Source organism: Lampetra planeri, chromosome 44 (genome assembly GCF_965212315.1).
Source record: "Lampetra planeri chromosome 44, kcLamPlan1.2.h2, whole genome shotgun sequence".
In the NCBI taxonomy this organism is placed as follows: domain Eukaryota; kingdom Metazoa; phylum Chordata; class Hyperoartia; order Petromyzontiformes; family Petromyzontidae; genus Lampetra; species Lampetra planeri.
In genome coordinates this window covers 3480549-3501899 of record NC_136150.1, presented here as the reverse complement: position 1 = coordinate 3501899, position 21351 = coordinate 3480549, and the positions used below count along the sequence as shown (strand labels likewise).

The window sequence follows — 21351 nt, the reverse complement described above, 5'->3', positions numbered from 1 at the left end:
AAAGTTTCTGTCGTAACGGCGTCAAGGCTGTCGTAAAAGCGGCGACGTAAAGTTTCTGCCGTAAAGGTGTTGAGGCCGTCGTAAAAGCGGCGACGTACAGTTGCCGCCGTAAAGGCGTCGAGGCCGTCGTAAAAGCGGCGACGTAAAGTTTCTACCGTAAAGGCGTCGAGGCCGTCGTAAAAGCGGCGACGTAATTATATTCTCAGGTTTTTTCGGTAAAGTCACGTAGGTAAAAACATTAAAATTAATGAAAGTAAAATAAAACAAAACAAAATAAAATTCACGACGTTTCGGAGGCAACACAAGTCTCCGTCATCAGGTGGGACCGTCACAGCCGAATTAGCTGCATCAAGTGAAGCAATGATTCAAGATGTAATCCCTTATAAGCAAGTTGAAGGGAGGTGGAGAGGGGGGAGAGCTTATCAGGCTGTGGTAGCCAATGAATGGAAACGTATCGGGAGGGAGGAGGAGCAGTGATCAAAGACTGCACGCAGTGCTCAACACAATGAATGGAGACGCGCCGGGACGGAGGGCGAGCGGTGATCAAAGACATCACGTAGTGCTCAACACAATGAATGGAAACGTGGCGAGCGGTGATCAAAGAACAATGAAGAGATTACTGTTAAACACTGTGGATGTTAACACTCGGTGAAGTAAATTAAAATAGTGCCTGTCAGATAAGATGGTCCAAAAAGTGTAATTAAGTCTTTTTTGCGTGGTTAATAACATCTTTCCAGTGATTACTGAGTTTGTACCCATCATCACGGTTGAAATTATGTCTGTGTTTGTATATTTGTATGGCTTCGTGTACAAACCTTTGATGGTAGCCCGGAGGTTTGCAGAGAACCTTGGTCTCGGAAAAGACAATTTCATGAGAGCCCGCCGAGTTGTAGCAATGATCGGCAACGGCCGAAGAATCAGTTCTGCCGTGTTTCAGATCTGACTTGTGCTCGCGGACACGATCAGCAACATGACGTTTTGTTTCTCCAATGTAGCAATCACCACAAATGCAACTCAATTTGTAGACTCCAGGATACTGTAAGTCAGGAACGACATCCTTCACAGATGGAATCAGATCACGGATTTTATGCACTGTACTGAATCGGACTTGGATCTTATGTTTGTTTAGAATTTTGGAGATCTTTTTGGTCACGCCTGCTATGTATGGTAACGTGATAGTTTTGGTCAGAGTTTCATGTGGTTGTTTCTGTGTGGTGGGAGAGACAGCTTGGCGGATAGTGCGGTCAGAGTATCCGTTCATCCTGAGGGCCCGATGTACATGTCTTAATTCATCAGTCAGGTGGTGTTGGTCAGAAATGCCATGGGCTCTGTGGTATAGCGTTTTGATGAGAGAATTCTTTTGAGATGGGTGGTGGTGGGAATCCGGTTTCAAGTAGGAATTTGTGTGGGTGGCTTTCCTGTAGACAGAATGTCCCAAGGATCCGTCAAGCCTCCTCTTAAACAGAATATCCAAGAATGGTAGTTTACCGTCTTTCTCCACTTCCATGGTGAATCTGATAGATGGGTGTCTAGAATTGATGTGGTCCAAGAAGTGGTTCAATGCTGGGAGGCCATGTGGCCAGATGACGAAAGTGTCATCCACATATCTCTTCCACAGGGAAGGACGCAGGGTGGATGTCTGGATGGCGTCTGATTCAAACTTTTCCATGAACATGTTGGCTATAACTGGTGACAAGGGGGAGCCCATAGGGGTACCCTCATTCTGTTTGTAGAAGGTGCCATTCCAGGTAAAATAGGTGTTGGTGAGGCAATGCCTAACCAGCGCAGGTACATCAGAATTCAATCCATGTTGGACTAAGTCCTCAATTATTGTTAGGGTGTCCGGTACTGGGACTTTGGTAAACAAGGTTTCTACCGTAAAGGCGTCGAGGCCGTCGTAAAATCGGCGACGTAAAGTTTCTACCGTAAAGGCATCGAGGCCGTCGTAAAAATCGACGCCGTAAAGCGTGACCGCTGCCGTAAAGCGCGCCGAGGCTGCGTGGGTGCGTGGGTCGCCATGCCGCTGATGAAAGGCCGCGCGGCTGTGCGCCGCACGCTCGACTACCTGCAGCGGGGCGACGTCATCTTCCGCAGCGCCGTCAAGATCATGGCCATCAACTACAACACGAGCGGCACACGCAGCGACGGCACCAGGTGCGGTCCCCCTGCAAGCCGCCTGCGATGGCGCTTTGCTCGTGTTTGTTTAAGAGCTCTCTCCCTTGCGAGGAACCCGGAGCCCCCACGTTCTGTGTCTCTCTCTCTCATAGAGACGTGGGACGTGGTGGGGGGGGGGGGGGTAGAGAAACGCGTGTCCACAAACATTCAGTTTCAAATAAAAGCCCGACTCTGAATGTCGACACCGGTTCACTGGTTTTTGTTTTGTGTCTTGCCTTGCACCACCGCAACGATGGAGTGCCGGGGCGAGGCGGCGCGGCTGACGGGATGCGTCAAACCAACTTCGTGTTGTGGGGACGGGACGGGTTGGAGGAGGGGGGGGGTGTAAGGAGCTGCTGGATCGCGTGGTCCGGACGACGCCCTCATTGGTTCCCGAGCTGTCACGTGGAGCGCGAGGCGCGTCGCGATTGGCTGGGGGCGGGGGGGGCGACCTCGCGCGCACGTGCCGCGAACGAGAGTGAATGTCGGAGCGAACCCGGAGCGAGGTTCTCTCCACTGCTGGATGATGGGGTCAAGCTCTGCCTCCCCCCCTCCACCTTCCCCCGCCGCCACTAACGCGGCTGCGCCCCCGTGTCCCGCAGGAAGTTCGTGTTCTTCACGGTGCCGCAAATCCAGTTCAAGAACCCGTGGGTGCAGATCGTGGCGTTCAAGAACGTGACCCCCTCGCCCTTCGTGCGCTTCTACCTGGGTGCGTGCACAGCGACACCCGCTGACGAGAGCGGAGATCCCCACACTCGGGGCCACCAGTGACTTTCAGTTGCACTCCCCCCCCCCCCCCCCGCTTTTGAAGGAAGAAAAAAAAATATTTTTTAAAACGCCACTTTTTTCAAATTTTCTTTCAAGAAAAATTATCATGACGTTTCGACTGCAACACAAGCAAATCACCTGATGACGATTGCTTGTGTTGCAGTCGAAACGTCGTGATAATTTTTCTTTTATATTATTTTATTATGTTTTATTTTATTCCCTTCTACGTGACTTTACCGAAAGAACCAAGAATATGAATCCCTGCAGTCACGAAAGCTTTAAATCAAAAAAATATTTAAGTTCACAGTTCGGTCGGCTTTGCCTGGTAGGATGGGGATGGTTTAGTTTTATTTGCATGTTTTTTTGTGGGGGAGGGGTGGTTTGTTTACCTTGTAAGTTGCACTACTGTCGTGTTTTTGTTTTGTTGTGACGTGCTTACCCGCCCCGACTGGACATTTGTGGAAAAGAAGAGCTTTTAGCTTATCGGATTTCTCCAGTATAAATATTCAAATTCTGGCCCCTACTGGTCTTTCGTGCCGCCCCAGTCAATACACAAATGTGAAAACATCCCACAGTGCTGTCAAACCCATTGGTGTCAAATGTGTGGCGACCCGTCACACGGACGATGTCTTATCGGCGAAAGTGGCCCCTCTCTGGAAATGAGTGACAAACGCTGCAATCGGGGGGGGCTCCTTCATCGGCATCATTCACCCATGGGCATCATTCACCCGTCGGCATCATTCACTCAGTGGCATCATTCACCCATCGGCATCATTCACTCATGGGCATCATTCACCCATCATGGCCGGGAGTCGGTGACCTGCGGCTCCTTGAGGACTGCTTCGTGACCTTATTCACGTGCGTTGAGGCTGTCGACATTTTTGTTTTTACCGAATTAGAAAAAGAATTGCTCATTGTTATTTTGGTTGCCGACCCTTTGGCACTGCTGGATTAAGTCCTCCCCCAAGCCGTTCCCATCTTTCACGCTCCTTGAATATATTTTTTTAAATTACGATTCCCGTTCGTTTACGGAGTCTGACTCTCTTATGACGGGCCTACCAAGTTACCGCAGTAGGCGGCGATGTTGCTGCTGTGTGTGATCCCAATTGAGTCATTTGCAGGGACATGTTTGGCCAATACTCGGTACATGCAGAACTGGGGCATCGCTAGCATATAGTCAACAATATGATTGTTTTAATTGCCATTTCTGAGAAAAACGGGGAGAGTTTGCATTCCGACAGCCCCATTATTTCGATTTAAAGCTTTCATGACTGTAGGGATTCATCTTCTTGGTTCTTTCGGTGAAGTCACGTAGAAGGGAAATAATAAAATAATAAAAATAAAACATAATAAAATAATTCTCACGACGTTTCGGCCACAACGCAAGCAGCCGTCCTCAGGTGAAGACCAGGTCTGTCGAGAAGACAGCGTCATTCAGACTCTGTCTTCTCGACAGACTTATTTTATTATGTTTTATTTGTATTATTTTATTATTTCCATTCTACGTGACTTTACCGAAAGAACCAAGAAGATGAATCCCTGCAGTCACGAAAGCTTTAAATCGAAATTTAGCCCCATTATTGTCTCGTGTTTGCCCACGGTCAGCTGCCGTTGAGATTTGTACACCGCCAACTGGGTCACGCTGGCTGTGGCGGTGTGGTTATGCGCGGTGCGAGCAGACACCGGGGAGCAGATCCTGGTGGACGTGGAGGACAAAACGAACCAGGAGATCACGGCGCACGTCAAGAAGCTCATGGGAAAGTCACCGTGAGTATCTCCTCTGTCCGACGGCCACGGTGATGACAATGATGGCGATTGAAAATTACGAGCACGATGCTGCCACTGCTGACAATTGCGACGATGACGAAAGGACTGTACATGTATGACATCTCGATTTAAAGCTTCTTTCGTGACTGCAGGGATTCATCTTCTTGGTTCTTTCGGTAAAGTCACGTAGAAGGGAAATAATAAAATAATAAAAATAAAACATAATAAAATAATTCTCACGACGTTTCGGCCACAACGCAAGCAGCCGTCCTCAGGTGAAGAAACAGGGCTGTCGGAAAGACAGCGTCTGAATGTTTTATTTTTTATTATTTCCCTTCTACGTGACTTTACCGAAAGAACCAAGAAGATGTATGACATCACCAACGTGAACGCCACTGACCCAAAACACGACCAATGACCACGATGAACTTGGCGATTACGACGGTCGATGCTGATTGTAACGATGCTGATGATAACGATCACAAAGTGAATCGCCAGTGTGACGATGACGACGACGAATGTTGTCACCCCACAGGGAGCAGTTGGCGGAGGACGAACGCGCGCGCCTCGTGCTGTCCAACCCCGCAAACTTTGGCCGCAACGCTCGCTACGAGCGCAAGTGCCTGTGCGAGGTCGAGGGTCAGGTGCCCTGTCCGGCCATTGTGCCGCTGCCCAAGGAGATGCGCGGCAAATACCGCAACGCCAAAATGGAGGACACTGCGTAGACGACGGGTGGACGCCGGGGGCAGCAGCAATGACCACGCGGGCACCGGGGCAGCGGTGGGTGTGGTGCGGGCGATGTCGGCGAAACTGGGTGGACGATGGCACCCCCCCCCCCTCTCCCCTGCCTCACTACTCGCTTCACGTGACGTGGCCCCTTTTTGTCATTCCACTGCTGGATGATGGCCTCTCCACGCCGTGTGGGCCACGACGGGTTGCTTGACCGTACTTAACCACGCTGGTTGGTGAAGAGGCCCTTGCAGTGACGGGAGGAAAGATTGAATGTGGGAAACACGGCGGTTTTGCGAGGTAAAACAATCTTCCTCTCCAGTACCCGATTAGTGCAGCGAAGATGCGTGCAGCAATGGATCGTTGTCGTTGATGGGCCCTCTTAAAAGTGGTCGTGGCCCGTGTGAAATGAAGCCGTGGGTCGTATCCATCTGCCCACTGGGCTATCGGTTTCCCACCCCTCTTGCCCTAAACTCTCATCCCGGAATGAACGCCACTCTGAAATCTGTGCACTGCGCTGTACACGAGAGGAATCGGAGCTGTGCGTCAGGTTTTTCATGTTTGTACTTTATGTTTATTGTGCAAAGACATTAACCATAACCGCTTCTGGAGAGCGTTTAATAAACACATTGCCTGGGTTGGCGATGCCGACTTAAATCATCGTGGTCTGTTCCCCACACGGTAAACCACTGGCACAGAGTGGCGGCACAAACTCCAGGGCACCCAGTCAGTTGACTCGGTTCTTATCCACACCGCAGCCAATGCCCCTTCAAAGTGAATTCGCTTAATTTGCAAACTTCTAGTTATGGGAATTTAAAAGCATTCGTTTTGATTGCCAAGCAACATCTCGATAGCACAGACTGAGAAAGTGGTACACCATCCACCTACTGTGGACAAGAGGTGACCAACGGGGTATCACGAGTCGTTCTGTGATGTTTACTTCAGAGGCCGTTATCCACAACGGGGGTGATGGTTGCACTGGTTTTACCCCTTGCGATTATAGTGTTGCTATTGCACCACGAGGTGATGAATCCATCTGCATCCCGCGCAGGGCAGCGGTAACCCTGTTAAGAGCCCGGCCCACAAAGCGGACACTATAGAGCTACCTGAGATCCCTTCATGTGACGTTTGGTGCACACAGTCGGGGGCAAACCGTCTTGATGTACAGAGTAATGTAATGTTACTTGGCAATCAAACCACAAGCCTCAAGAGCTGGAATTCGCGCAAACTGATCGCGGAGCCAAATGTTCGGACCGGGCTTCAAACCCAGGACCCCGTTGGTGCCAGGCTCAGCACTGACCTCCGAACCACCCAGCCGCCTCTGGTTTTTATAAAGTAGAAGAAACACAAACTCGCATCCTGGCACCGGCTGACGCCCAGCACGGCACAAAGAAATAACGTGGACGCCGCCTTTCCTTACTCCCGCCCTGTTTAATTGTGCAACTTTAGAGTGATTGACAGCGACGGCGGCTTCTGGAGGGAGGGGTTGTGGGTAAAGTGACATCATCATGAACGCAAAGCTCCCATCGCCGCTCGACAAGCCCAGAGCAGATGCCTCCCTTGTCGGTACCACCTATGATGGCATCACTGGATTTCTACGTGATAACCAATGGCAATGAGCGAGTTCTTGTTGTACATGTCGCTTGTATTTTAGTCGGTGCGAGTAAAAGTATTGCTACCTTCAAACCCATTTCTGCTCTGGCCCATGGACTACACCCACAGGGAGGAACAACCTGCAGCGTGGGCACTAGGGCAGGACCAGGCCTGGTTAGTAGCCGGGCAACGTCAATATAAATTCGGTTATTACTCTGGCAACGCATGCAAGTGTAAGAATTTGTAACGTGAGATTTATGTAAATGACGTATTTAGGATAATGGAGCAAATCGACACGAGTGAAGCTTACTATTATGGGATGAATCGTGGCCCCACATCGCGACGATGCATCTGGTCGTGCGCTGTTGTTCCGTGCCCAGGCAGGTTCTTGCGCTCGCAGCGCATGCACCGAATCGCATCTGCAAGAACCAAGCGATTTTACGACTGACGAAGATTATACGCCAACGGAATTTGGAACAACGGAGCGAGACGCAACGCCTACGATACAAGGCAGTGCAAACGGGATGGAGAATCGAGTGTTACGATCGTGACGACTCATTGAGTCGTGGTGGGAGAGAACAGCTGCTGCTCGGGGTCTCGGATTCTCAGCTGGGTGCGGCATGGCGGGGATGGGCAGATTCCACGACTCGCTTCTGCCCCCGGCGACGCAGCAGCAGCAGCCGCCGCCTCTGTTGCCGTCCCGGTTAACGCTGCGGTTGCATGAACCGTAGCGAGACCGCGCCGTCCGCTTCACAGTGGACGCTGTCGAAGCCGCGAAGTGCTTCGACAGCCGTCGGCCACGCGTGGCCAGCGGCACAGTCCAAATTAGCCACGTTCGAAAATTTACTCAAATCAGGAAACATGGCGGCGATCGTCTGGGCAACTCCTGAATAACAAACTTCACCTTCAAAATCCACGGGCGGCTCTGGGTCACAGAAACCAGCGTGGGCCTTCTCCGAACCACAACAGCAGCGGGCGGGCGGGGGTTCGCAGCGCACGACCGTCCGTCGGCACGCACGCAGAGTTAGTGTTGGGAAACTAAATTAAATTCACAGGCAGTGTAATACTTTAGAGGCGACGCCTCGAACGGCGCTACGGAGCCGCGAGCGCAGCGTTAGTGTTACACGTTGGACTTGGTCTAACGAGGGGAGGGGGGTCAGCGCGTCAATAAAGGCAGCGGGCAGTTGTGCGACGGACGCTTCTCGAGGGGTGGCACCGTTCGTTTACTATTCTGTCGATCAGAACCCAGAATCTTAACCCCAATTCGGCTACCCCCAGGGTTAAAATAATATCTTAGTATTGTGATATCAGGGAGGGGGGAGTCATTGTCACAGTAAAGTTTGTACCCCGGGGTTTAAATGCCTATCGAATATTTTTTTTATTCAAGTAACTTACCGCTTTCCTCAATGCTATTCAATCCAATAGGAACCACGACTGACCAATTCTAACACACTCTGTAAAATAAGTTGCACTCATCATCAGCACCAGACAGCAGTGCGTGCAAGCTGACCACCCACTACTGACGCTGCCCACCACCCTCTGCGCGTTGTCGCCTAAAATCGCGTCGAGCAGCGTTGCGATGATTACATCTGTGGGCAGAAACCTGGATGTGTGGCTCCAATCGCGGTAATCATTAGCCATGGTCAATCCACTTCTGGATGAAGGCCTCTACAAGCTGTCACCACCTCTTACAAGCCTGCGATGTAACGATCTGCGGAGCACCTGACCACACATTTACAGCAGTGTCGTGCTTACGACCACTGTGGAAAGGATCCTACCCGTTTAGCTTATTCCGGCTACGCTAATTTCACCGCGGTCCAAGCCGCGTTTAGTCAACATACAGGGCAGTGTCACAATATGCACCGCGTGCTGTGCTGACACGCGGCTTCGCATCCCAGGCGTGCAATTGTTGGCACCGGCGTCTGGCGCCAAGCGCTACGGCATCAACCAGACCAGGACGGACTCCCCAGTCCCCGCGAACCGCCACGGACCCACCTCCGCGATGACCGAGCTCTATATTTGTGCACAAGCTCAGCCACGGCCCGCACACCGTTGTCAATCTTCCCAACGGTCGCTATGCGCCAGAGGTCGCAACCGGGTACCCGATACCCGTACCCTACCCGATACCCGGCTACCCGTACCTGGCCAGGTACGGGTACGGGTAGCCGTTTGCGACCCTGGTGCGGCCGGGTACGGGTAGGCCGTGAGTCACTGGTGAGTAACCGTTTGTCACTCATTTCGGGTAGGGTACGGGTAGGGTACGGGTAAGGAATCAAAACCCGTTTGCGATCTCTGCTATGCGCGCTGGGACGACGAGTCGGTCGCGTTGCTTAAATCGATGGAAATCGTCATCGATGACTTCTTCGTGGCCACCCCAGGGCGGGAAATCCACTCCGAGCCACCACGCTAACCGTGAGTGGCAGAGTGACACCTCCCGTCCACCGGCACATGACAGAAGCGACATTATTCCCCAAGTGTTTTCGTGTTATCGGATCAGTTGAGCAATGGAGCCGATAATCGGTAGTCACGGACTACTTTACGAATCGGAGAGCACGGGTTAGTAATAACAAGGGAGCTGAACCATGGCGGGTCACGCAGACCAGCTCGTCAAACCCCAGTTCCCATCCCACTTCACAGAGCAGGTTTCCGACACTGCCCATCGTCGTCGTCATCAACTAGTGTGCAAAGCGGACAGGGATGACGGGCAACCGTGAAATAATAAATGGTCCTTTGGAAGGCCGAGGCTCCAAATGCCCCTTCTTCTACGGTGGTGCGCCAACGCACAGGCCTGTCGGCACGCGCCGTCTTCCCAACTGGCTATTTCCCAAGCCGAACCAGAACCAAACGAGGAAACTCTGACTTTACGGGAAGACGCCTGAAACTGCCTCGGGGCCCCAAACATGGCCACGGTCCGGGCTGAGAGTTTTCGTCATTTCAAGCGAAGATGTCCAGTGGCTTTTGCGGTGGAAACGCAACCTGGCACCCTCCTGAGCCGCGCTGGGCTAGCTCGGCACAGCTCCCGATGCAGCTCGGTTGTGCAGTGGAAAGAGAGGTAAACGTTAATGGGGACTTGTGTAAACCTGACACTTCACTCTTCCCAGACGCTAACGGGGGACCCCCCCCCAACATCCCACGTCGCCCAGTTCAGAATCGAGCCAACTCGCTGTGCTATGGGTAGAAAAGCAGCCACTGACACCACGACAGGACGACTCCATCAGAGTCGGCCACTCGCAAAATATTTGCACATCTAGCACACCACACATCCAGTATTTACCACTCAAATGGCCGTGGTGGTTACCAGTCACGTGCCACCTACTCCAAGTCTCTACTAGCGACCCGGAAAATACTGAGCCCTGGCAATAACACAACGGTAACGGATGGTACCAGACGGTAACATCACAATTGTTAACGTTACATTCCCGGCGTCAAATTGCCTAGCTTAGGTGGGTTCCGCTCGATGGGAATGTTACGCCAACCCATGAAACAAGCCAGGCAATCAAGTCCAAAAAGCCAGCCTAAAGCCAAACTTGGCATTCTCATATCGCAAGAAAAAAATTAACTTATCCAAGCGCCTACCGCAATACAACCAGCGTCGTCTCCACTCCACCGAACCGGCCGGCGTGGCGGGATGCCAGCCGACGTCTAGGCACCAGAGTGGAAGGTGGCAGCTTTCCCGCGGGCCGTGTGAGTGAAACACCAAAACGGCGATCGGACCACCCCCCCCCCCGTCATCGGCGTCCCGGTCGGACGAACAACATTGGCCACCCGAGCGCACTGAAGCCCTTGACAGAAAATGATGGAATCCGCCCGACCGGACGGGCGGTGGCTAGAACGGAGCAGCACTGCTGGTTGGTCAGGGCAGGGTCCCCCCCCGCGACGCCGCCGATGGCATCCGGCGAGAGGAGACAACCAGCGCCTGCTGGAGCTCGCGCAGGTTTTGCGTGAGCGCGGCCACCTCCTCGGAGCGCCCGCCGCGTTTGGCGTCAAAGATGAACGCCCGGATGTTGTCGATCTGCTGGCGCAGCAGCTCGGGGTCGATGGCGCTGACGTTACCAGCGCCATCGTCACCATTGTCGTCCACCTCGAATGGGTTGCTGCCGCCGCTGCTGGCGACTGGCTGGGCTCCACGTCGCCTCCCCGAGTTGTCCTGGTGGAAGGGGTTCGTGGCGTCGCCCGCGTCCTCCTCGAACGGGTTTGCCAGCGACGGTTTTGGCGACTCGTCAGGGCGACGCGAGCTCCGGCCGTTGGCACCGACCTCCTCCTCCTCCTCAAATGGGTTTCCGCTCCCATTGGGCGCCTCGTGCCGACTGGCGCCTGCTCTCTTCGGGGACGGCGTCTGGGCGAAGGGGTTCCCGTCCGGGGAGCCCCGAACCGGAATCGGTTCCGCCAATGACCCCCGCTTCCTCCTTCCGCTGCCGGCAACGCCGTCTGCCTCGTCCAACTCGAACGGGTTGAGCGAGGAGGGTTCAGACGCTGGCAGTGAGGAGGAGGAGGTGGTGTCCGCCGTGCGAGGGCCTGGCGGTACCGCCACTGCAGCCGCCGAGGAGGGGATGATGGAGCCGGAGTTGGCGAGGGCGGCGCCGGCCCGGGGTCCTGCGTCGTGCGAGCTTGCGTGAACCTGGGCCGTCGTTTGCCACGGAACACCGATCGCTCCGCTCTGCTGCTGCTGATGCTGCTGCCGTTTCGCCGGGTGCTGTTGTCTCGTCATCTGCCGGACAACATCACTATTGGTGAAGATCAGTCCACTGCTGGGTGAGTAAGAAGCATCGGTGCATATTGGACACTGGAGTAACACGGCAATACCCCAGTTCACGTCGGGGATGCGTTCCTGAAAGGTGCGACGACCAATATCGAAACGAAGTGAATCAAAGGAATTTACGAGGTAAGTGGAGGCAGAGGCCGAAGCGACGGATACGAGAAAGGACGGACGATGCTGCCGGCGAAGTTTAAGCGTGGGGTTGAGGCAACGCAATCCAGGAGGTGGTATTCATAGAGTGACGACGTATTTGCAAAATGACGTAAAAGGGGGAGACGTAAATCGGGGTACGACTGTAAGACGCGGAGATATTTCCTGTAATTAGTTTTCATGGTTTTTTTCCCAATTGCATTTTCAGCGTCATGTTGTAATCTATCAACTGGTGGGTGAAAGTGTCGTAGCATCCACAAACCGTCGCTGCACGCGACCTAATTTCATCGCTCCGTCTCACGTATGGACGCCCTCTAGGCCTTGTTGTTTCCCACGGCTGCCAATCCATCGTGAATCTCGACCGCCGTCTTACCGTTCCTTCGAGCGATGATGCATCCTGGCAATGCGGCAATATTGACTGTTGGACTGCACTTCTATGCTCCCCATCTTCAACTTTGCACTGAGCACAGCATGTGGAGTCCCTTATCCAGCAGTGGACTGACAAGACGCCAACACAAGTTGTTAGGCAGTCGTGATTTTCCTCCGTTTACCCCGGCTCACACAAGTCAAGTGCAAGGGAGACCCGCACAGAGGGGTAGGCCCACGCCACAGGGTACCTTGGTCGGCGACGAGAGGTCATGCCAGGGACCGCCGGGCGGCGACGGTCGTTCCGGCTGTCCCCGGACCATGGGCTCCGGCTGTGCGGCTTCCGGCCTCGGCGACGGTGACGGTGCCAGGGCTGTGGCGGTGGCACCATCCCCACGCGATCTTACGGACAACCCTTTTGTGGGGTCGTGCTCCTGCGACCTCGCGGGCGACCCCATCGTGGGGTCGTGCTCCTGCGACCTCGCGGGCGACCCCATCGTGGGGTCGTGCTCCTGCGACCTCGCTGGTGACCCCGCGGGGCTGTCACGGTGGCTGCGCTCCCGGAGGAGGTGGAGCTGGCGAGCCTGGAACTCCTCGTCCTCTTCGGCCTGCAGGGCCACCCGCTGCGCCAGCTGATGATGAAGAAAGCGCACACAGCGTCGGGGGATCTTAACAGCGAGCATCAGCTCTGTACGTCCGTCTGTCCGTTACAAGATTATCCTAGATTTGAAGCTTTCGTGACTGCAAGGATTCATACTCTTAGTTCTTTCGGTAAAGTCACGTAGGTAAAAGATGAAATTAAAATTAATAAAAATAAAATGATAAAATCACGACGTTTCGGAGGCAACACAAGTCTCCGTCATCAGGTGGGACTGTCACAGCTAGATTTGCTGCCTCACTTGATCACTTGATGCAGCTAATCTGGCTGTGACGGTCCCACCTGATGACGGAGACTTGTGTTGCCTCCGAAACGTCGTGATTTTTAAATTTAATTATTTTATTTTAATTAATTTTAATTTCATTTTTTACCTACGTGACTTTACCGAAAGAACTAAGAGTACAAGATTATCCGTTGTGAACAGAATTACAGGGCGAGGTTCCATTGCTGCGAGGCACTCAACCGAGAGCAAGGACACGGGATCATAGTGTTGCGCAAAATATAGGAGGCAAAAACCAGGGCGATAAGAAACTATTGGAAAATACGCGATCGCATTTTGTTCTGACAGCTCTGCCGCCGAGGACAAATGCGGAAGTGGAGTTACATCATCCGTGCGTACGCATTAAAAACAAAGTCAATAGCTGGCCAGATGCCCGAGGCATCAGAGGATGTCTCCGTCTTAGAAAGTCGCCGGTCGCTTTGACTAAACTTTACTGCTTGGGGAACCCAAAAAGTCACTAAAATCTAGCGGCAACATCGCCGCGTTGACAGCACGGCGTGGGCGCGTTGGGTGGAGCCCGCACCTCCATCTGCTGCGCGTCGTACTCCTGCTGCAGCTGATGCAGGTTCTCACGCAGCGTGCGCGCCTCGTCCACGCGCCCCGCCGCAACTGCCTGCCGCACGTAGCTGCGGATGTTGCCGATCTGCTGCAGCAGCGGGTCGTCCAACTCGCCGATGGGGCCGCCGTGCCCTTCCACGCCTGACGCCGGCACGCCGCTCTCGGGCAGCCACCCGGTAGCGCTGTCCACCGCGGGCCGTTGGTGCCGGGGCTGGGGCTGCTGCTGCTGGCGCTGCTGTTGCTGGCGCTGCTGCTGGGAGTCGAGCGAAGTCTGTGTTCGGAATGCAGACGCACGCGGTTCGTACGTCATCGTGCGGGTCTCAGATGGTCAGGTTACGTGACGATGGCAGGTGAAGAAAAATGCGATGTTGATCGTTCCCTTGAGGTTAATTACGAGGAAAGTACCTGACCAGGGGGTGGGGTGGAGCAGTGATCTGAGCACTGCGCAATTAACCCAGTCGTGCACGAGTGACTTTGACTTTGTCGTGTCTGTTTTCATGCGTGTGTCTGTGTCCGCATTTGCCTCTGTGCATTCATCTGTCCACACATGTCCCCCCTGTGTGCAAGTGGATCTGCCCGTGTGCGTGCGTGGACGCGTCTGTCCGTGTGTGTCTGCCCACGCGTATCCACACATATACACGTGTCTGTGTGCGTTTGCGTCCGTGCACATCTATCCACATGCAAGCATCTGCCTGTGGAGGCGTGCGCACACACCTGTACGCACGCACGTGTACCTGTGCATCTCTGTCCTGTGCACGCGTGCCTGCCTGTGCACGTGTCTGCGTGCGTGTCTGCGTGCGCGTGTCTGCGTGCGCGTGTCTGCGTGCGTGTGTCTGCGTGCGTGTGTCTGCGTGCGCGTGTCTGCGTGCGCGTGTCTGCGTGCGCGTGTCTGCGTGCGTGTGTCTGCGTGCGCTCGCCTGTCTCTCCTGCATGACGCGGCTCTCCGCCTCACGCCTCCGCCCCTCCTTCAGCTCCTCGTAGCGATCGTCCGTCGGAAGCGACTGCAGCCCCAGCAGCTTCTCCTGCGGCGTGCGCGCGACACCCGCGACCGGTCAACTCCCCACAGCACCGGCTCACGGTGCAACCCCCACCCCCCCCCCCCCCCAGCGACTCCCCTCCGCCGTTCTGATGCCAATCCGGCAGCTACGAGGCAGCCAAAGGCAGCGCCGGTGGAGGGGGGGCAGGGGGGCGAGTGCCCAGCAAATTGGTAGACTCGGGAAGGGGAAAAATAGACTTCAGCCCCCTCCTCACCCCTCAACACAACTCCTTGGGGACAGGGAAGTGCAAGCCAAGGTACGCATTATCAACTCGCTCTGTACCGTTAATATCTGCAGTACACCGCAAATGCATTGTACATTACTAGACGCTGAGTAACAGCCACATGATGGAACACGCCCAACAGGGGATATATTCATCCTGGCGATGGAGCGACGAAATCGGCTCATGTGCAGCAGTGGGTAGATCATGGAGTATGATGATGATGATGTTGGGGATAATGATGACGACGACGTCCCACAGATGACAAGACAGCAGCAGCTAGCGGAGGCAGCAAAAGTGTCCGCACCTGCACAAAGAGGCTCACGCTGTAGCGAATCATCTTCTGCAGCTTCAGTGCCTTGGCATGAGGGGGGGGGGTCATCCTTGACACCCAGGTTCAGGATCTTCTTGCTGTACAGAAAGTGGGGGGAGGGGCGCACAGAGGGGGATTAGAGGGGAGAGAGGCCACAGCCAGCGGGAACGGATCTCGGCGCGCGCGTAACGATGGATTGGTTCACGGAGCCAACTCGTTTGAACGCTAACGAACCGATTAACCTCTGACCCCAGCGCTCACCTGATGACATCCACCAGCTCGTACAGCTTCATCAGCTCCATGCGCATCGCATTGCCCTGGTCCAGGGTGTAGGTCGTCTCGCCGGCGCTGCAACAACAACTCACCTCCGATTAGCATGGTTGGCTACGTACGGTGCGAAAGAAGTTCAACATACGTACAGCGGAGGTGGGAGGATGAGGGGCGGTCAGGGTAGGGGAGAGGGCAGCACGGGCGTAGTGGGTCAGGATCGTCAACATTTGTAGTGCGGCAATGGGTGGTTACGCACGACAGATCGTCGCACGCTGCGATGAATTGTCACGATCGGAGTGGGCGGGAGCGTCACTACTCAGTGCTGTGGCGCCACTCACTTCAGGGAGTCGGCCATCCTGCCGTACTCGGGCGCCAGCTGCTCCACCTTCACCATGTTCTGATGCAGCTTCTGAAGGTGGGCAGTGCGAGCAGAATGTTAAGAGATTAAAAACGGACCACTGAGCCTATATGCGAGTCTATGGGTGGATCAATAACACATTCCTGCGGAAGGAGCTGGTAGGAACGTTGGGTTGCTCGGTCAATGGCCAGGGTCAACGGCGACGTGGTGTATTCCGCAAATATGCCCGACTGTGAGGGCGGGCACAAGCCGGCGTGAGTAGGTTAAACGTTGAGTTTTATAAGGGCACCACGGGGTGACCAGCCCCTCCCCACCCAGCCCCTCCCCACCCAGCCCCACCCAGCCCCTCCCCACCCTCCCCTCCCCACCCAGCCCCTCCCTGCACGACAGACGGACACAATAATCCCCTGTGGGCTGGTGTAACCAGGTTCCTACCAGTATCAAAGGGTATCTCCGCGAGTCTATAGGTCTGACAACCTAGTTTCATCACAACAAAGTCTATGGATCTCCATGCAAGTCTATGTTTCTCAATGTATGCCACTGGTGACCAGGCTGAGACCACCAACTTTATACCACTGAAAACCCGGTTTAATCACAACCAAGTCTACGTAAGTCTATGAGTCTCCATGTGAGGCTATGCAAGTCCATGACCCTCGGTGTGATTCCATGTATCTCCAAGCACGTCTCTTGTACTCCATGCGAGTCAATGGCGACAAGGCTGATTGATACACACTCCCTACGCTAGAGAACCCGGAATAACCACGGTTCCACCCCGTGATCTCAGTAGCGCCAGCTCCGCATCTCCACATCCCGACCCTCTGATTGTCAGCGCCCCTCCTGCCGGCACCCGCACACCTCATAGAGCGCCACGATGGCCGGCTGCCGGTGCTGCTCGTCCATCTGGTGCTCGTGCCGCACCAGCGCCTCGCGGCAGTGCCGGCAGCACCGCACCCGGTCGTCGTCCTTGTCCTCCAGGAGCAACGAACCCACGCTGCTGGCGCTGCCGCGCCGCCGGTGCCCGCCGCCCTCGCCGGGCCGGCCAGCTGCCCTGGCACCGGCGGCGCTGCCACCGGACCAGGCCGTGGGCAGAGACGCGGATGATCCGGCCAAGCTCGATACGCGGTTGGCGCTCGTCAGCTTGTCTGCGTCGCACAGAGGGGAGTTTAGGGTCGCTCATCGCCATCGTCTGTATGTTGCTGGATGAAACCGAGCCCGTCTCTCATGGTCGCGCTGTTACTCGCCAGTAGATAGTAAAGCGGGTCCTGTGGTTTTGCCTACAGCGCGCTTTTCACAAACACGACAGCACAATTAATTATCACAATTCCATTCGGCAGTCGAATATTTTGTCATATTTTGTTCAAAAAGGCTTCTTGTTTTGTTCCTCTCTATAGTCTGTCTCATCTGTACAGATGCGTTCACGAAATGCAACACTCGCACACTGTTAGCAGATCATTCGAATCCATTACAACCATCGATTCTGACTCGCACGATATGAAGAATTATACCTCGAGCATAAGAGAAGACTTTAATCGACGCATAATTACGCACCTCGGACCACCTGACCGCCCGAATTACATTGTCCTTTAAACTCAAGCTAGCGCTGCGCAGCCGGTGCCTTGCAGCCAGCAGAGTGGGACGCACCGGCGAAGGCGATGGTGAGGAAATGCGTGCAGCGCTTGCACATGATGGAGCCGCAGAGCCGGCAGTGGTGGCGGCGGCTCGTCACCGAAAACCCGCGGCCGCAGTCGGGGCAGCACGGCACGTCCTCGTCGCTCACCCACGTCACCACCGACCGCTCCAGCACTACCGCCGTGTGTGAAGAGGGGGGCGAGTATAGGGCAGTGGAGACAGCACAGCAGAGAGAGGTCCCTGGGTGAATAACTGGCACGAGTAAATATTTTTCGATATTGTTCGAACGCAGCGACATTTCGTGCAGAAATATTTCAAGGAAAGCGGAGGCCTAAATTTCGATTTGAAGCTTTCGTGACTGCAGGGATTCAGCTTCTTGGTTCTTTCGGTAAAGTCACGTAGAAGGGAAATAGGAAAGTAATAATAAAAATAAGTTTATAATAAAAGAATAAAATTTATTTTATTATTTCCCTTCTACGTGACTTTACCGAAGGAACCAAGAAGATGAAAGCGGAGGCCTCACCTTTCCTCTTGGCCGGGTCGGTGTTCATGCGATCAAACGACGTCAGCTGATTGAGAGAAAGCGGAGACAACACAGTGGGAAACATGCTCAGCGAGACATTGCCGCTCCACTCAGCTTGAACTTTCGTCAGCGTGGGCTCTCACACCGTGACAGGGTTTACGTGTAGAAACGTATGTGCCTCCCCTCCGTCTTCACAGCACTGTGAGCAATTACGGCGGAGATTTAGATTTTAATAAAATTACCGGATCACCCGTTCACCAAATCACCTGAAATGCAGCAAATCTCAGAAGCTAAGCTGATTTAAGCCTGGATAGTTCTTGGATTGGCGACCACCAACTACAAAACAGGTGTTTGTAGGCTGCCGCATGGCTAAATTCTGGGCAGACAATGTGCCACACGGGGGTCCAAGGTCCACATCTCTTATATCTATGAGATTTTTTTGGCAGTATCAAGAATGATGAGAAAATCAGAATAGGCTTTACCCTTTCTGGAAATAAAACAGGCGTTAAGAAGGCTGTCTCTGGTGTAGGCTAATCAGTTTCAAAGACAATGTTTATATTATCAGAGCAAGTATGTGTGACTAATGCAGTTTTCGATTTAAAGCTTTCGTGACTGCAGGGATTCATCTTCTTAGTTCTTTCGGTAAAGTCACGTAGAAGGGAAATAATAAAATAATAAAAATAAAACATAATAAAATAATTCTCACGACGTTTCGGCCACAACGCAAGCAGCCGTCCTCAGGTGGAGAACAGGTCTGTCGAGAAGACAGAGTCGTGAGAATTATTTTATTATGTTTTATTTTTATTATTTTATTATTTACATTCTACGTGCCTTTATCTATTTAGTGTTTAAACAACTTAACACCTGTTTTATTGCCAAGCCTAGTCCACATCTCTTGCTCTTTGTATTCGGCCTCTACCTGCAGGGCGATGGACTCCCCGCGTCGTGCCGGGCAGTGGCTTAACACAAGGGGCTCTGCATGTCCACGTTTAGATTTTGCGGCGTTACGCGTGGGGAGAGAGAAACCACGAAGGGTGGACTCACCTTCTCTAGGCGGATGAGCAGCCTGTTCATCTCGATGACGGAGCGGTCAATTCGAGCCGCCCTCACCCTCTTAAAGTCGTCCAAGTGACTTCGTTCCAAACCTAAAAAACAAACATCAGCTCCGCTCGGTGACACGAGACGCACGCACGAGCAGCCGCACGTGTCCATGTAGCCACTGAACCTCATGGGAGGGTCACGGGGCGAGGACAAGGGTTCATTCCAGCCGGGCAAGTTCAGGTCAGCGATCTGTAAAATATTTCCACAATCGGTAGATATGAACCCATAGACTTAAAAAAAACCCAGACTTGGGCTAAATAACCTTATAAAGGACCCACAGACTTGCATAGCACCCACAGACTTACATCGGACTCATCGACTTACATGGGACCAGGGATTAAGTCCAGCAAAGTCGACGAGCTGGGAAGCATATCCGCAATCGGCACACATCCACCATACCTCTCATTGTGGCTGTGGTAACTACTAGTCGTGGGCCACCTACTCCAGTCGACCAATGACCCAAATATATTCAGTGATAACAAATTCAGGCCGAGGGTACGAGAGTTCGTCTGACCCGGTCCGACCCGGTCCCACCTACCGGGTTCCTGGGGCTCCCACATCCACGTGTCAATGCCTCCCGTCGTCACCACCGCTGCTGCCACCAAGTCAGCTGCTCCATCTGTGCCCGGGTCCACCCTCTCGTCCCTCTTCAGCAGCTTGCTCTTGGCCCTGCCGAGGAGATCTAAACACACGCGCCACCAGGCACGTGAGGGCAAATCCACGGTGTATGGGGCATGTCCGTGTTGCAGTGGGCACGTGCGGTGTCGTAGCAGGGCAGGCACGTAGTCTGTGGGGCATGTCCGTGGTGCAGTGAGCACGTGCGGTGTCGTAGCGAGGGCGAGCGCGCACTCTTGATGTGGTGCACCACGTGGCGGTCGTCCTCCGAGTGCGCGTCCTCGTAGTGCGCCTGCAGCTGGTACACGGAGGGGAAGTCGCGCACACACATGGGGCACAGGAAACCCTCCCGGATCTCGGGCCCCGTGTCTCCGTCCGTGTCCCCCATCTCACGGCCGGTAGAGGTGAATCCTCTCTCCTTGCCGGGGGGCACCAGGTGCTAGCCGGCAGCAGACGGACCTGCGGGGTTGAGATCGGAAATCTTTAGTTGTGATGGCAAGTTGAAGCCTGCTGGTCTACGTTTGTATTTGAAAACTGTATTGGCAGAGGCCTTCATCCAGCAGTGGATTGTCCGTGGCTGATGATGACGTGAAATTCAATGTTTCATCAACAGCCAGAGGATCACAGTCCTCAAAGTCTAAAATCAACAAGCACTACTTGTAAGGGATCAGTCAAGTCCACACTTTAGTTTCGTGCCGACTGATTAGTAAGCAACCCGTCAGCACTATAGTAGGTAGATAGTAATTAGTTTAACACGTAGCAGGCTTTCGCGACCAATAGTATTCATAATCAACGTTTTTGGGTTTAGATCGCGTTATTTATAAATGTGTCGTAACCCTTCACCACCCGACACGGCCAATCAGCAAAAAAAAAGTATCACGTTGACAAAAGACAAAATAGTTCACTGACATTTTATTGCTGATTGGCCGTGTCGGGTGGTGGAGGGTTACGACACATTTATAAATAACGCGATCTAACCCAAAAACGTTGATTATGAATAAATATTAATTATTAAGCACGGATTGTGGCGAGTAAGCTATTAGGAAGCACTGCTGCCGTCAAACACAGCGGTGCGTTATCAGCAAACACGACAGCTATCCGGCTGATGAGTGGGCGGCTGACTGTAGAGAGGATAGTAAGTGCTCTACAGTAAGCTCTGTCGGGATGGTGTCTAGGGATAGTAAGCGCTCTACAGTAAGCTCTGTCGGGATGGTGTCTAGGGATAGTAAGCGCCAGAGGTGTGGACTCGAGTCATGTGACTTGGACTCGAGTCAGACTCGAGTCATGAATTTGATGACTTGCGACTCGACTTGGACTTGCATAACAATGACTTTGTCCCACCTCTGGTAAGCGCTCTACAGTAAGCACGGGAACTCTGTCGGGATGGTGTCTAGGGGATTGTGCGATGGTTAAGGTGTTGGTAGGAGCGAGTGCAGAATAGAGTGGAGGGGAGAGTGGGGGTCGTGGAGTGAGTGGGGTCGAGTGAGTGCGGGGTAGTAGTAGAGT

At 53.6% G+C, this 21351-nt stretch overlaps 2 protein-coding genes across 2 annotated transcripts; one reads left to right on the top strand and one right to left on the bottom strand.

Moving 5' to 3' along the window:
- Positions 1–1949: 1949 nt before the first annotated feature.
- MRPS25 (mitochondrial ribosomal protein S25) lies at positions 1950–6075 on the top strand. The gene is made up of 4 exons (XM_078614414.1): positions 1950–2154; positions 2757–2863; positions 4602–4689; positions 5225–6075. Exons 1-4 carry the CDS (start codon positions 2018–2020, stop codon positions 5412–5414), a joined length of 522 nt encoding a protein of 173 aa, XP_078470540.1. The 5' UTR covers positions 1950–2017; the 3' UTR covers positions 5415–6075.
- RBSN (rabenosyn, RAB effector) lies at positions 5761–20702 on the bottom strand. Its single transcript, XM_078614413.1, is given in 14 exon segments — positions 5761–11719; positions 12535–12915; positions 13745–14050; positions 14697–14801; positions 15344–15412; positions 15414–15447; positions 15611–15697; positions 15958–16028; positions 16833–17119; positions 17619–17780; positions 18130–18175; positions 19174–19274; positions 19769–19912; positions 20080–20702. Coding segments are annotated over 14 exon segments (2802 nt in total). The 5' UTR covers positions 20234–20702; the 3' UTR covers positions 5761–10864.
- Positions 20703–21351: the final 649 nt, after the last annotated feature.